The 15,117-nt window shown below is 42.1% G+C and overlaps 1 protein-coding gene across 1 annotated transcript in view; it reads right to left on the bottom strand.

Annotated features, from left to right (window-relative positions):
* The window catches only part of LAMA3 (laminin subunit alpha 3), a 107,022-nt gene extending 102,289 nt beyond the window's left edge, over positions 1–4,733 (bottom strand). The window contains 1 exon segment of the mRNA XM_053985477.1: positions 4,476–4,733. Within this exon segment, the coding sequence (XP_053841452.1) occupies positions 4,476–4,733 (258 nt within the window).
* Positions 4,734–15,117: the final 10,384 nt, after the last annotated feature.

The following is a 15,117-nucleotide window of genomic DNA, read 5'->3' as shown; positions in this document are numbered from 1 at the left end:
TTGGAAAATACTTCATCAATCTCATGTGATACGAATAGACCATCCTGTGCCTTTCAAATATGTTCACTGAATAGAAAATTGATGTTTGAAACTGAAATAGATGTTCACTGAATTGAAAATTTCTGCATCAATAGCAGCAACTTCAGCATCTGCATCTAGCAGTAGTTCCATTCTCATCTTGCTCTTCCAGAAAGCCCAGAATATGATGCAGTTTCCAGAAGACATGGCTCTCATTAGCTGTTCTGATTTAGCACAGCCGATGCCAGTCTGGCTGGGGGTTAACTCTTGACAATTCAAAGAGACTAAATACTCACATACACGAGTTGGTTAACTACAGATGGGGTCATGTTATAACATGATTTTCCTCCAGCTCTGTTAGAGAAGATGGTTTGGCTGACTTTAATACAAACTACAATATGCCAGGACTCTGTCTGATTCAGGTGGTTTGCTGCAGCAGATACACATCAGCGCGTGCTAGCTACAGGCAACACTGCCAGTTTCTGCAGCGATGACAAAGAACATCATGTCACTATCTGCAAAAATCCATACCCTGAGAAATCAATCTATGCACTGGCAACTGCAGTTACTACCACATCAAAACATCTTCCCTGACAAATGCATACCTGAGTTCTGACATATATGTTACAACAGGACAAGCTTCCTTAAATAGCTTTATAATGGGCTTGAAACATATTCTTTAGATCTAAATTACATTCACAATGATCAGGCTGGAAGTACACAGGAAACAGTTGCTGTTGCAGTAGTTTCAGCTCTGATCTGGAAACAACCTCAAAGAAAGGTTGAATGAGAAGAAAACAATGGGGAGTATTAAACACAAGAGTTTAATTTACATGTACTTATCTGATTTCAGTATACCAGATCACTTGATCTGAACTCAAGATACCATCTTTCTCTTTTGGGGCACATAACTCAAAGAATTTCATTGCAACAGCTGGAGTTTCAGTTATTTAAATTACATTCCAACAACCCTGCCAACTAGGCAGCAAAACAAAAATGAAAGAAAAAAAATTATTGGACAGAGCAGCCTTCCTTCCTTCTCACTGGCAATATCTCAGGCACATCGTGCTCAGCCTGGCTGTTACAGGACACGTCTCCATTCTAGTAGACTGGGCCTTGAAGTTTGGTTTGATTTTGGCTGCAGTTCATCAGACAGGCAGATGTGCATTTGCTGGTGACCTTGTTACCCTCCTTCTCCCTGCTTCTCCTGAGCAAAGGAGAGACCTGGAACTGCATGAAAGAGTTTTGCTGAAATATGCTAGTGTGGACCAGGGACACACAGGGATGAAAATGTCTTGCCTGTAAGTTATAGAAAGTGACAACAATGAAGGATTTGTTCACTTTTTCATACCCAGCAGCTCTGTGCCCACTGGCAGGGCAGGACAGGTATGCAGTTAGACTTTAACTCACGCCCGCACACCATTGTGGACAGACTGGCAGGCAAAACCAGGCATGCCACTTATCTATCAGCTGCTGAAATATTTTATACTGTTGTGCATTTCTTCACTCAACACTGTTCTCATTAAATCATTTCCTACATGCCAGTGTGCTACATATGGAAACCCACCTCTTTCCACAGTGTATGTCCAGCACTGCCTTAAGAGACTTGGTTGAGCTGCCTACAAAGGGACCAGCCACCCCATTGACCACCTTTAAACGACATCCAAATGCTCTTTCTGGATTTGCTGGATATCACAGGCTTCAGTAAAAGACACATCAGTAAATTACAAGCTGAATGAGAACAACCAATGTCAGACCAATGGAAATGATGCTGGGGCTGCTCTTCTTCTTTGCCTTCTTTTCAGATAGCACTGGCAACAGAGCTGTCTGCTCCCTTTGCCAGAATGAGGATCACATTCTGCACCTCCTTTCCAATTTCCCTATTCATAGAGCAACTCCTGCAATCCAGCAGTGTAGAGAGTCCAAAAGAGTGACTCAAGTGTGTGGTATCACTTGAACTTGAACCAGCACAACGCAGTGGCTATTACACCTATCACTTTTTAAAAGCCACATGACCTTCCCTCAAGAAACACCACTTGATTTTAAATTGCTGATATTAAATCCTTCTATGTAAAAGTATGTAATGCAATTGTTTAATGCAATTCTCTCCAATTTTCCATGAAAGAAGAAATTCTCTTATTTACAGTGTCTTTGAACTTGAGAGGTGAAGTGGCTTGAGAATACACACATTGAGTGTTTTCCATGTCTGGATTTGTCTGGATTTCCCTGGCCTTTTGAAAGACTTTCCAGCACTTCTTGAACCACAACAACTACTGGTAAACCACAGAAGCATTCATGTTATGTATCTCAATGGGGTTTTGTTATAAGTGGAAAGAGATGCTGCAGTATCTGTCCTTACACAAACGCTCTGAGAGGCCCAACACGCTTCCTCGTGCCAGGGCTGAGCTATCAGTACTCCTTCTGGGAACTTTAATTGGGCACGAACCATAACAGCCCTCTAACCTAGGACCTGCAAGTCAAACATTTAAGAAGAACAACTCACCCCTTTCTAGCCTCCCTCTTCCTGTACACAGCAAACCCTCATTTCCAGTTGAGTGTTAGTATATAAAGGGAACAACTACAAAAACCATCAGAGGCAACACGCAGGCTTCGTTACGCTTGCTTGACAAGTTTATCTGATGTTTGCTTTGGCTGATTTTTATTACCCTGTGATTTCTGATATTTCAAGGCATGTCAGTTTGAGATTTCATTGCAGCAGTGGGCTGTAGCGAGTTGCTGAGAGATTTCTGGGTTTACAATTTACATGGTGGCACGGTTGTTTCAGGCAACTTTAAAGATGGATGTTGCATTCAGTATGAAAGGATGGGTGCCCTAAACTTCAGAGATGTGTTAAAAGCAGCAAACCAAGCACCTTCCTGATCATCACAACCTTTTTTTATAATCTCAGTTTAAGCATGTAATACCTGTGTCCCAGTTTCCCTTTTACTAGAACCAGTTTCCCTTTTACTAGATGTGTGTAAGCATCTCCAAAGTACTTTGAGCTTTTTTTATGACTGAAAGCACTGCACAGATATAAGGTAATATAAAAAGAGAGAGATATATAAGAATTTCATTGTGAGGCAGGGAGTTATGGCAGAGGGAAGTCCAGAGCAAAGCACACTGCTGGCTGTGGCTGCCCAATGAACTGTGAGGACAGGCTGCATGATGGTGCAGGGTCCCTTCTGGCACATGGCAATACACATGCTGCACCTTCTTCATCCTCTCCCCCTCTCTTGAGTGCCTATTCTCATTAAAAAATGAGAAGAACAACTGTTATCCATGGCAACCCCTTCTGAAACCATATCTTAAGAGTTATTTCATTATAAAACATACATAAGACTTTGAAACACTAGCTCTTCTTTCAAGATGCTAAAAATTTACTTGTATGCTTTCTGTATTGCCTAAAGTCAGACAGTGGACCTTTAAGCTTTCAAAATCTCTTCCAAATTGCAGTTTCTTTCTGGTTCTCCTCCCACCAAGAGAGAATACAATTAAAATAACTTTGGAAGGTCTGAGGTTTCAGGAAAGTCCCTTCTTTTAACAAAGCTCTGATCAAACAGATATCAATTGTAGTACAACAGTTTGGTGCATTTGTTACTCCTTCCTTATCCTCTAACAAATGTGGACATACTTCTTTCTTCCAAAGGAAAGATATATTTCCATTAGTCCTTTTTCAAAAGTTTTGCAGGTGATTTGTTATCTTTCTTGTGACTGGCACAAAACGTGTGTAGTAATCTTGTGCTATGCTAGGAAAGAACAGCATGATCCTTGCTGCCCTCTGCGTTTATACTCCCTGTCAGAGTCCCAGGAAGTCTCTGGTTTCCTCCCACAAGCAATGCAAGACACAAACGATAAGCCTCACATTTTGTGCTTCTAAAACACCACAAAATACTTGACTAAAGCCAGGACTCTTTTCCCACCGCCTATAGAGAGATGCCCGCTGTCCAGTCAGCAGCTGCTAGTGAAGCCCCGTCCCATCCATTCCCCCAGTTTCGCTGGTTTACCCCCAGCAATATCTCGCTGCTTACCGCAGACCACGGGCCACGCGCTGAGGCCACAAAACAGCAGCCCGAGGCACTCCAGGTGCCCGAGCAGCTCACACACACGCCCGGCAGCAGCCGCAGCCCCGTGGCACCGCGGCCAGGGGCGGCTGCCGCTCCCCGGGGCGGGGAGGGTGTGCGGCTCCAGGAGGCGCCGGGACACCTGAGGGCAGGTGCGCGGGCGGAGGCGCCGCTGCCCGCTTCCATCCATTCTGCCCGGCGCTCCCCTGCCTGGGCTCCCGCCGGGGCACGCTCCCCCACCTATGCCCGTGGCACACGCTCAGCCAGGAGGAAACGAGACCGCGCACAGCGGGGTCACATCAGACCCCCCCCCCCCCCCCAAAAAAGCCACCCACACCCACACACAGCCCGGGCATGGGGAAGTGCTGCTCGGGGAAGGTCCCGCCGCCCGGTTACCTGGATGGCGCGTCCCAGCGGGGCGGCGGCCGGGCCCCCCACCAGCTTGCAGAAGAGCTGCGGCCGCCCGCCGCCGCCCGCCGCCTCCCCGCAGGTGGCCGTGGCCCAGATGCGGGCTGCCGCCGCCAGGTTGAAGTAGGGCGGGTGGAGGCTGAGCCCCGTCCCGCGGGCGGCGCCGGGGCCCGGCTGCGCGGCGCAGAGGGCGAGGAGCGGCGGCAGCAGCGCCCAGAGCGCCGGGGAGCCCGGCGGCGCGGCCATCCTGCGCCGGGCTCTGCCCTCGCCGCCCCGGGGCGGCACTGCCGCGGCGGTGGGCGTGCGGGAGCGGGGCAGGAGAAGGAACGGCCACTGAGAAGGAGAAGGAGCAGGCTGGGGGCTGCCCGCACCTCTCTCGCGTCCTGCCTGCGCTGCGCGGTGCGGGCTGGGGCGGGACGAGGCGCAGCCCCGTCCCCCGGGGCGTGCGGGTGCGCTGGACGGGGCGGGACGGGACGGGACGGGGGAAGGGTCTCGGGGCTCGCGGCGTTACCCCAGGTGTGTGCCCGGGCGCCCAGCTCCGCGGGCATGCCCAGAGGTGCCGCCCCCCGGCTCAGCTGGAGCTCTCTGAGCCTCCTCTTCTCCGGTAAGTGCGCGAGTCAGTATTTGTGACCGTGAAGAAGTCTCAGAGCATGCCACCTTCATAATCTGCCCACAACACGTTACGTTGTGGATGCCCCATTCCTGGCAGTGTTCAAGGCCAGGCTGGATGGGGCTCTGAGCGTCCTGGTCTAGTGGGCGGTGACCCTGCCCAGGGTAGGGGGCTTGGAAAACTAGATCATCATTAAAGGTTCCTTCCAACCCAAACCATTCTGATTCGCTGATAATCCCTGACCTGCTATAACACATACAGGGAGCAAAGTTAAGGTGTCCAAGCTTCCTCCCCGAGCAAGGACATTCCCACACAAGGTTGGGGATCCCCACATCCCTGCTGCTCTCTGCAGGTCCTCAGGAAGATCCTGTGTGAGTGTTGCAGAAATCGCAGCTCCTCTTGCCATTTTTCAGTGCTCTGCGGCTGCTGGAAACTGCGTAGTCTGGGCTACCCTCTTGCAATGCACAGTCAGTGCTCGCAGCTCCTTGTGAAATGGATGCTCCTGCTCATCCACGGCAGACAATGAGTCTCCTGTCTTTTTGAAGCTATTTGGCACAGAGTTCGGATAACACAGGAGCTAGGGCGGTGAGGGTGAAGGCTGGGAAGGGAGAAGGAGGCCTAAAAACCATGTCATCTGTGTCAGGATTTGCACTGATTAATGGCATTGCTATCCAAAGTTTCATACCTATTCACATTTCAAATCCTACATATGCTCACAGATCCCGTGTTCATTCCTCTTAAAATAATTTGAGGGATTCAGACAAAAGATATGGGTAGATACAAATGCTTACAATAGTTTAAGAGTGATTCATGTGAGTTGCAAAGCATTTCATAACTTTCTGAAAGCTTTGCTACATGCCACTCAGCAGTGGCAAGAGACATCCCTGGTGTACTGTTTCAGGAAGCACCAGCCACATGCTATTGATTTTGCCTGCAAGAAAATCTCACCACCCTCGTTTGTTTGGCCATGGCTTTAGCACACCACAGAGACATATCTGTGGGAGACAATTTTTGTGTCCTCCATAATAAAAGTTGACTTTCATAAATGTAGCATTCTGTCAATTCATGTATATCAAATGTCATAAATGCTCTTCTCTTCTAGAGCACCTTAAAAATATTCCCTTTTCCAACTGTGACATCTTATTGCATATGTACATCATTTCACTCCATCAAATAGATTACACTTCATAAGAAATATGAGAGGTTTGAATACAAAAAATGTTCCATTAACCGAAATGCCATGCTATCAGATAGGACAGCCACTGGTCATTTCAAACTATTTATTGAAAAATGGTTAAATTCCAAGTATATCCTGGAGTAAATCAGTTTTTACAAATGGAGACCTGGAAGTATCTGATGGAAGTCCAGAGCAAGCAAGCTCTTAGAAAGGCCTGCCCACTTTTTTGGGTGGTTCAGGTAAAGAACCTAGCTTCAGGAGATCCTTTGCAATCTCACTTTGAAGAGAAGATTCTTGTGAGCTGTTTAGTGGGTTGCTCACAAGAGATGTCCATTCTCAAAAAGAGAGTATTAATTTATTGGTAAGCATCACATGAGAAAACACAACTTACACAAGCAAGAACCTAATAGTTTAGTACAATAATTACGTGTTCTTGGATCTAGTTTCCTAAAAGTTAAAACCAGGAAACTTTGTAAACATTCACAAAATTAGTCAATCAGATAGAATAATAGAGGGAGAAATTTTCCTGTTCTTTCCCTGATAAAATTGTGTGCATTTCCCATAATGTATACCTAGATTTAAAAACATTTTGTTGGCTTTGTAGGTGATATTTCTGTCCTTTTGTAAATTGCTTACACCAAACATGGGTTTGGGTTTCTTTTTAATTCAGTGTGTTTTCTAGAAATAGAGATCAATAGAGGTATTGATCTCTATGTCTAGAGATTTTAGATTTTCTTGAAAAATCTCTCGAGATCTCTCTAAATATGTGGGCAGGTATTATGAAAAATGCAATGACAATTTTTGCCTTTGACTCAAAGTGGGTTGGAAAAAATGTTTATGGGGGGCGTTCCCAGCACAGGTACTCAATAACTTGATTCCTATAAAAAGTTCATGCAGAACTATCCAAAAATTTTATGCAGAGACCCTGGAGCTATGCAAAGCCAGAGATAATAATGGGCATGAGGAAGCAGACAGAGCAGTAGTGTGGGTGTGTATATGGAGGTGATGATAACAGCATGGCCTGTCACTAGCAGTTGGAAAACTGAAATTTTTCTATGACTTCACTGAGTTTTGGCTTATCTTACTAATGGAGAACATCCTCTAAAAAGGTCACTATCAATAATTAATGAAATAATACTTCATCTTCCCCTCATGTCATATTTTTTTGTAATTACAGGTTCCAGAAACACAAGTAAGACTTTATTAGCTGGCAGCTCTCTGCAATCAGCATTTATGAGACAGTGCCCCTCTGCAGAAAACATTCTTCTCCAGCTATCTGCCATTTTTTCCTCCCAGTAAAGCCTTTCCTCCTTTTTCCTTCAACCTTTTTAAGGGTTGTTTTCCTTATTTCTTCCTGTCTGCAAGGAGTAAACTTTGTTAGTTGACTGATGTTGAGCATTTTATTGAATAAATGTAGGCAACTGAAAATATTACTGTGTCTGTATCATTATAACATAAGCAGATTACATTACATTATTAGGCATTTACGCTACTATGAATATAAATAATTCTTTCTATTTTAAATAATGTTCATTTAATATTTCAAGTCAAGAATATTTGTTGAAAATTAGCTTTGCTGATGTAACTTCTGTTTCACTCTCTTATTGATATGTGCAGTACAGCATATCTCTTCTCATACTGCTGTTTCATATGTGTTACATTATAAACCTCCAGCGAAAATGAAACCATCAATAGAGAGGCCCAGGGAGTAATATTTTTTATTGCTGACTGAGTAATTAATGGTAATATTTAGTTCCTACTTTACCATCCCACATTGCCACGTGGTGTTATGGGAATTTGGTCTTTGTTTTTGTAATAATAATGAATCAATATCCTACCAGGTAGCCAGAAAGTCTCTCAGATTAGATAGTCCTAAGAGTCCTGAGTCTGTGCTCAGTAATCATTATTGATTAAATTTTGCATCTTGCTACCCCATTAATGTTTCATATCCAACATTTATGTTTAAGCCTGTCTTAATAATTTTGAGGACAGACTTAATACTTTGGAGGAAGACTCTTCCACAGACTAAATCTTCATCAAGTAAGCAAGTCTCTAGCCTAGAGTGTAAATACCCAACCAGAAGCTTTCAAGTTCAGATAATGATCCCTACTTTTATCACGGAAATAAGGCATTTATCACATCCTGTCATAAATGCTTATGGTATTCACATGTCCTCTGAACAGAGAGAGACTTGGCTTTCTCAGGATTTCTCCTGAGAGAAGCTGTGAGAGAAGCAAAGAGAATCAAAATAATTCTTATCTCATTTGCTGCTCCTGTGTTTGTGCACATGTGGAATGTGTTATGGAGATTGTTTACCCAAGGTGATTTGTTAATTGGACTCTGCTGATGGTTGTTTGGATTCATTGACCAATTGGATCCACGCGTGTGTCGGGACTCACGGCAGAGTCACGGGTTTTTCTAGTTAGTTACTTAGTGGTACAGTTCTTGTTAGTGTAATATAGTATAATATAGTTTTAGTATAATAAAGTAATTAATTAGCCTTCTGACATCATGGAGTTCTGTGCATCATTCTTCCTGCCGGTCAGGCATTGCAGCACCGATAACTAATATTCAGTTTGTGTCTATATGTAAACTTTCATTAGCTTTAATAACAGCTTTTCACAGTAAACCTAGAGTAAAATAAGGTTACTTGCAGGCACTCTGGTTTAATAGGAAAATGGTGCAGTGTGCTGGCAAGACCAGTGTCCTCACTGAATATCATTAAATAAGATGCATTCTGTTAAAGATCATTTTGGTCTCTGATTTTGTGACGAAAATAGCTTTTTCATCTCTCAGAAATTCCTTTAGTATTTAAGGACCCTGCCATGTCACTTTGAAAAAGATAAATTATCCTCTTTGTAACTGGAATAGAGGCAGGCAAGAGACTAGAATTGAGGTCTAAAATGCAGCTCTATCGGCAGAAACGGTTTAGATGACTACATTACTTAGTGTAATCCCAAACTCAGTTATTCAGAACTGCACTTTTGTTCTGTCCTTTGGTTTGAGTTAATTTTTTCTTGTTTCTTTCTGAATTTACACACTAGGATTACACCATCCTCCTTAGTAGACCATCTTTTTCTGAATGTCCTTGTACTATGCCTGCTAGATCTTGTTATCCATCCAGTTGGAACCTCTCTTATTGTCTGTCCTTACATGATTCAGGTATTTCAGCTGATGCTTTCTGAACTTTTTCATAATTAGATGGCTGCGTAATGTTGCTGTACCATGAAACTGTTCTTGTTCTATGGTCGTATAGTAGCTCCCATTTACTTAGCATTATTCTACAGCCTAATAGAAGGTCTGTCTTTCCTTCTGTCAGACAGCAATCTCATGTACTAAGGTTTTACTGTACATTCTGCTTCCTAAGTTTACTTGACATAGTCTTATAATAGAAAACCGCTGTGAATACTCTTAGTTTCTAAGGGCCGTCAAGTTAAAGTGATGCATCTGAAGAGCATTCTTATCATAGCTCTTAAATTTTTTCTTATCTTTTGTCTTTCTTTCCTATCTCTTGTCTTTCTTGAAATGTCCTGGCTGCAAACAATTTACTAGTAAGCACTCATGGCTTAATGGGATTGTGGACCAAGAAACTTTAAAATGGCTTTGTGGCAGATTGGTATTTCATGCTCTTTCACTGCAGAGAAGTGCTAAGTCAAAAGAAGAGGCTTAGAAGAGGGAAGGTGAAGAAGAAGAGGGAAAGTGAATGTTTGCTACTTTACAACACTTTCCCCATCCAAGGGAAGGCAAATTGCATTTTCCTGAGAAGGGAAATTACACTTTCAAAGCAAAAATATGACTTCTTATCCCTAGCCAGTGTGTAGAACTCATGACAGCCCATCTCAGTTTTGATCTTTTTATGTTTACTCAGTGACTATCCTGGGGCTAGGGCAACCCTGGAAGTGAGACACAACTTCTTTGCCATCCAGTTCCAATGAATAAGTCCAGAGGAACACTCTGGGCTATGTAGCTAAAGGTATAGCTAAGACTCCCTAATCAAATTACACTTGACCATAACTCATGTTAGCTACAGAGGCTGACATATAATTTTTTTTTTCTTTTCTTGAATAAACTTTCTCATGGATAACATTAAAATCCATCCACTTTATTGTTTTGTTTCTTAGTGGATTTCCTTCTTATTCTTGGCTTCCTGTACTTTTTTATAGAGTTGCTCATGGACTTAAAAGTTCAAAAAGAAGAAAACAAGTCTGGGTTATAAAATGGCTGATTTTTTGTGAAGCACATGCTCCCTTTGGTCAGTACCCGGTGACTTGTCAGTCAAACATCTGGGGAAAACTAAAATGTCAGCTCTTGTATTTTTCACATCCTGTTTTTCTATTTGCTGACATTGGTGCTATTATTGCTACTTTGGCCATCATAATAAGGGAAAACAGCACTCCACAGACTCTCTGCTACAGTACGCCAAGCAGCTACTCATGGAAACTACTTCTTTGTAGACTGCTTTTCCTAAGAGGCTTTTTTAGCCATTGGTTAAATTAGATTGGCATTTGAATTTCATATTTTTCTCTGCCAGAATTGTCTTTGATCTGATCTCTAATAATAAGACAGTGTTTTTTTCTGGGATCTGTTTCCAGAAAGGTTTTAAAAGTGTTGCTTTTACACACTGCCTCAGGTTTACTTCAATCTCAGCTCTAGCCTGACCATAGTCTCATCAAGTTCTTAATTTTTAAATAGAACCTTCTGTTTAAATGTTATAGGAAGCCAGACTTTCAGTAGTATAAACTGAGGACACTTCAGTACTATATCAGTTTATTCCATCTGAGGATCAGACAAAAAATGTAACTGAAAATTCAAACAGAGGTAGTTTAAGAATATTTATTTATTTTAATTGTTGTAACTCAGAAAATACAGTAAATTTAAAACGCGTGAAAGTGACAAAAATTAGGTGGAGAATACTTTTGCTATGTTTTTTGAGCATAATTACAGATTTCTGTAACACAGACATAATACGCTACAAAAATTCTTCATAGAAGAGAATTGAAAATTAAAAGAGTTACAGCTCTTATAAATCACTTTTTTTGCTTGTTCGGGTTTTTTGTTTGTTTGTTTGTTTGTTTGTGGTTTTTGGTTGTTTTTTTTAGTAATAATTAGTTTCAGTCATGTTAATTATCAGGAGCTTCATTAGGAGATGTGATAGTGCTTGGTAGCACTACTGTGGTATAATTTTATCATTTGGATATTTTATCATACAGTTGTATGCATATGTTCTTTAGCCAAATCCTTTCTTTTCAATTAGTGGACTGATTTTCTGACCAGCAGAGCATAAGACAGAGAAATCAAACCGACTGAACTGTAGCCAATAACTCAATTTTTTTACCTGGCAAGGCAAGCAATTTCTCTCTCACATGCATAGAGTTGACTCCTATTGAACTTAATTGTGCCATGTCATCCATACCATCAGCCCAAGGTCTACTCCCTTCCTTCAAGGACCTCCACTCTCTCCAAGTGAGGATGAAATTAATCTACCAGATCAGTTTTACTGGATGGGGTGAGCTCTAAGGTCCCAGGGAGGCATCTCAGACTCTGGACTCTGAAATTTATGCTCCACAACAGCTTCTTTTGTCCTCAGACAAAGCTTTTGTGACAGAGGAGAAATAGCCAAACACACACAGTTCAGCTGGTCAGAATGGCTTATGTGAACGAGATAGTGAAAATCTTACACTTCCATGCTAAATACAGAGCAGTTTTGAGATTCCTGTGCAGTGCTAGTGAGGTGTGCCTCTCTTTAACAATAGGCTTAGGAGGATCACTAGAATTTGTCCTGATTCCTTATACTGGGGTTTTTCTATCTTAGTAAATGTACACAAATCTTCCACTTACAAGAAGTTAGTTATATTCTGTAGAAAAAAAAAAAAAATACAGCAAGCCCTGGATAATCTGCTATTTTTCCTACCTGTACTAGCATATGGGATATATCATGCATTGTTCTCACACTGATGTGACACGTATGTTTTCAGATCCACAACACTTCTCACAGTAAAGTTATATACAATAATATACAAACAATGGCTGGGAAAAATGGATATCATAGTATTTTATCTGAATATGCCTTTCTGTTTAGAGAACTTCACTAGCCATCAAGTTTAGATTGTTCATGGACTCTGACAGCCAGTTTCATTTATCTGCACCACTATCCATTAGCATTTAAGTGCCAGGTGTAGGGTTAGAAAGATTGTAAACTTGAACACAGGCTCACGGGCTTCTCTCTGGCTAAGCAGATGGAAAATAGGTAAACAATTCACTTCAGACTGAGTCATAAAATCAGCATATAGAGAGGATAAGCAGGGAAAGCAAAAGGAAATTATAGATGAAGAAAACAGTCACAACCTGTACACACTGTCTTAAAGCAATATAGCCTGAAGAGAGAAAAATTCCAAGGAGAAGGATAAAAAAAAAAAAAATGAGTATGATGTACCTGTACAGGTGCTCACATAGAGGAGTTTAAGCTGAACTGTTTGAAGGTTGGAAGGCATTTGCACTTAAAGTGAAGATGGCGTGCTGGTGCTTATACTGGAAAGGCATGACAGCATGAATTAACCTGATGCAATCAGGAGTTGTCACTGTGTGGCAGGATTTACTGATTTCAGTGTCTCAAGTAGCAGATCTCTCCAAAGCTGTGTTATTGAAATCTTTGTCTATAGCGTGCCAGAAAGAATAAGATTTTTTGGTTTGAAAGGAGCAGCATCTTCTTTGTTCATAAAGACAAAAATTTAGGGGATTAGATACCACCTCAGCAGCAAGGCTGTATGTATTTCTGTGCACTTTCATAGTGACACATTCATGGATCTGCTCTGGTGCTTTCCTGATTTAAAACTCCTTGTGCACGCAAGGCAAGGCTGGAAGTAAATACAAGTCTGCTGAATTATTTTAGAAATGCCTCTCAGATCTGTCACTATTCCTCTTTTTAATCAAAAGACAGTTTGAATAGCAGTAATACATTGCACTCAAATTAATATCCACCTCATAATGTCCTAGCATTTTGCGTGCAAACTTTGGCTAAGCACATATGCAATAATTAATCTGGCACATGCCAGGAGGTTTTCTCTGTGGCTGTTCAAGTGTTTCAACATGAGATGAGCAGTGCCACTCTCATTGAAAGAAGCAAGCCCAATTACTCAACCCTAAGTGCTGTGAAGGAGCCAAAGGGCATCAAACCAAGAAGCAGACAAGGATTCCTTTAGGAATGAATATTCCTAGGTGGTACAGCCTGCTGGTTTAGGAATGATTAATACTCCCAGGCAGGAGATGGGCAAGCCCAGGCACTCTGGGGTGTATCACTCTTGTTGGACATGTACAAGCTGATAACACAAGTAGATACAGCATGCTTAGAAAGTATCACATTTATTGTGTATGTTATGTACTGTGAATTTGCATTGTGCGCCCTGAAAAAGGTCAGGTTCACCATGTCCCTAAAATGGGTTGAGGAAGCAAACATACATGAACCCCACAATGGACTGCAGTGGACAGGCCTATGGTTTGTGGCCCATTTGTAAGTTTGTGGCCTATCTGCAAGTCCTGGGCAAATAGTGAGACTTCCCAGATTCTCACTGGATGAGAGAACACACGCAGGGAAAAGGGAAGGAGCCAGCACAAGACTTTGGCTGCTTTTCAGGCAGGAGAGGGGGGCGAACATGACTGTACCAGACATCTTATTATAAGGTACTTTTTCTGTATCAAAGATTGCACTGCAGTTTAGAGATGTCCTAGCTAGCTGTGGTAGTAGTGGCACAACACAGGCTGTCTACATTTGCAAGTAGCACAGCCTGACAGGAGTGAATCTGCAGAGCAAATGGTGCTGAGGACCTGAAGTCTACAATGTACCCATTTCATGGTGAGTTAGTTTAAATTTAGATTAGCTCTCTTCAATCCCAGTTGGCAGCTGCAGTCCACTGAGTCTGCTCCTGGAAGAAATCTTTGAGGTTAGTTCAAACTGGATCCAGTTTGCACGGTACAGGATCCCTTCACAATAAGAAAAGAGCACCATAAGGGGAGACAACCAGGAGATTCACTTCAGCTATGTACTCCTCATCCAGACTAGAGCACTAAAGTAGCTGTCCCAGAGAGGTCAGCATGAACTGATTTAGCCAGCCAAGCAGTTGGATTTGCTAGTCTATGCAGATGTCCATGCTGGCACAGCAGAACTGCTGGTAGTGTCTGAGCTTGCCAGTTCAGTTCACTCCACAGCACAGTGCAGGATTTAGCCAAGATCAAGAATGATTTCAGCAACATAAAGAATCCAAAGATTGGGAAAGAGAGAAAAGTTTTAGAGCTGCTCTCTTACTGTGTGCTGGTATTGAATGTTGCTGACAAAAACTTCTGTGCAAAAACCTTAGGCTGATGGTTTCAAAAGTAGTATTTCTCTTGGTGTCATCATTTTGAGTTACAAGGCAAAAGAACGTAAGGAAGACAATCTGAGAAGTTATTTTTAAAGATTTTGGTGCAAAAGGCTTGCCCAGGCCCACACAAGAGGTCATAGGCAGAAACATACACAGTTGTCAGAGAGGCAATGATCCAGGATTTTGAAATCATGCAGAGAACTAGAGCAGTAAAGAGTATTTATACCTTTATCAAAATAGAAATATAATTTGCTATTCATAGGATCCAGGTTTACTACTGTTGTTGTCTGGGTAAAATCAGGCTTCAAAATTTGTGACTGAATCTGCTGAAGATTGCTCCACTTTACATTTTAAATTGACTTTTTTTTAATATACTTTGGATAATGTAATTTATTTTTAGAAAAACATAGAAACCTATTTATGTTTTAAAAATATTTTAAAAACTAAATGGAAGCAAATGTCCAAGAAAGTAAAACAATGGAGATACAG

Source organism: Vidua macroura, chromosome 1, assembly GCF_024509145.1.
Source record: "Vidua macroura isolate BioBank_ID:100142 chromosome 1, ASM2450914v1, whole genome shotgun sequence".
In the NCBI taxonomy this organism is placed as follows: Eukaryota; Metazoa; Chordata; class Aves; order Passeriformes; family Viduidae; genus Vidua; species Vidua macroura.
The sequence above is the reverse complement of the archived record's forward strand: the minus strand, read 5'-3'. Positions and strand labels throughout refer to the sequence as shown.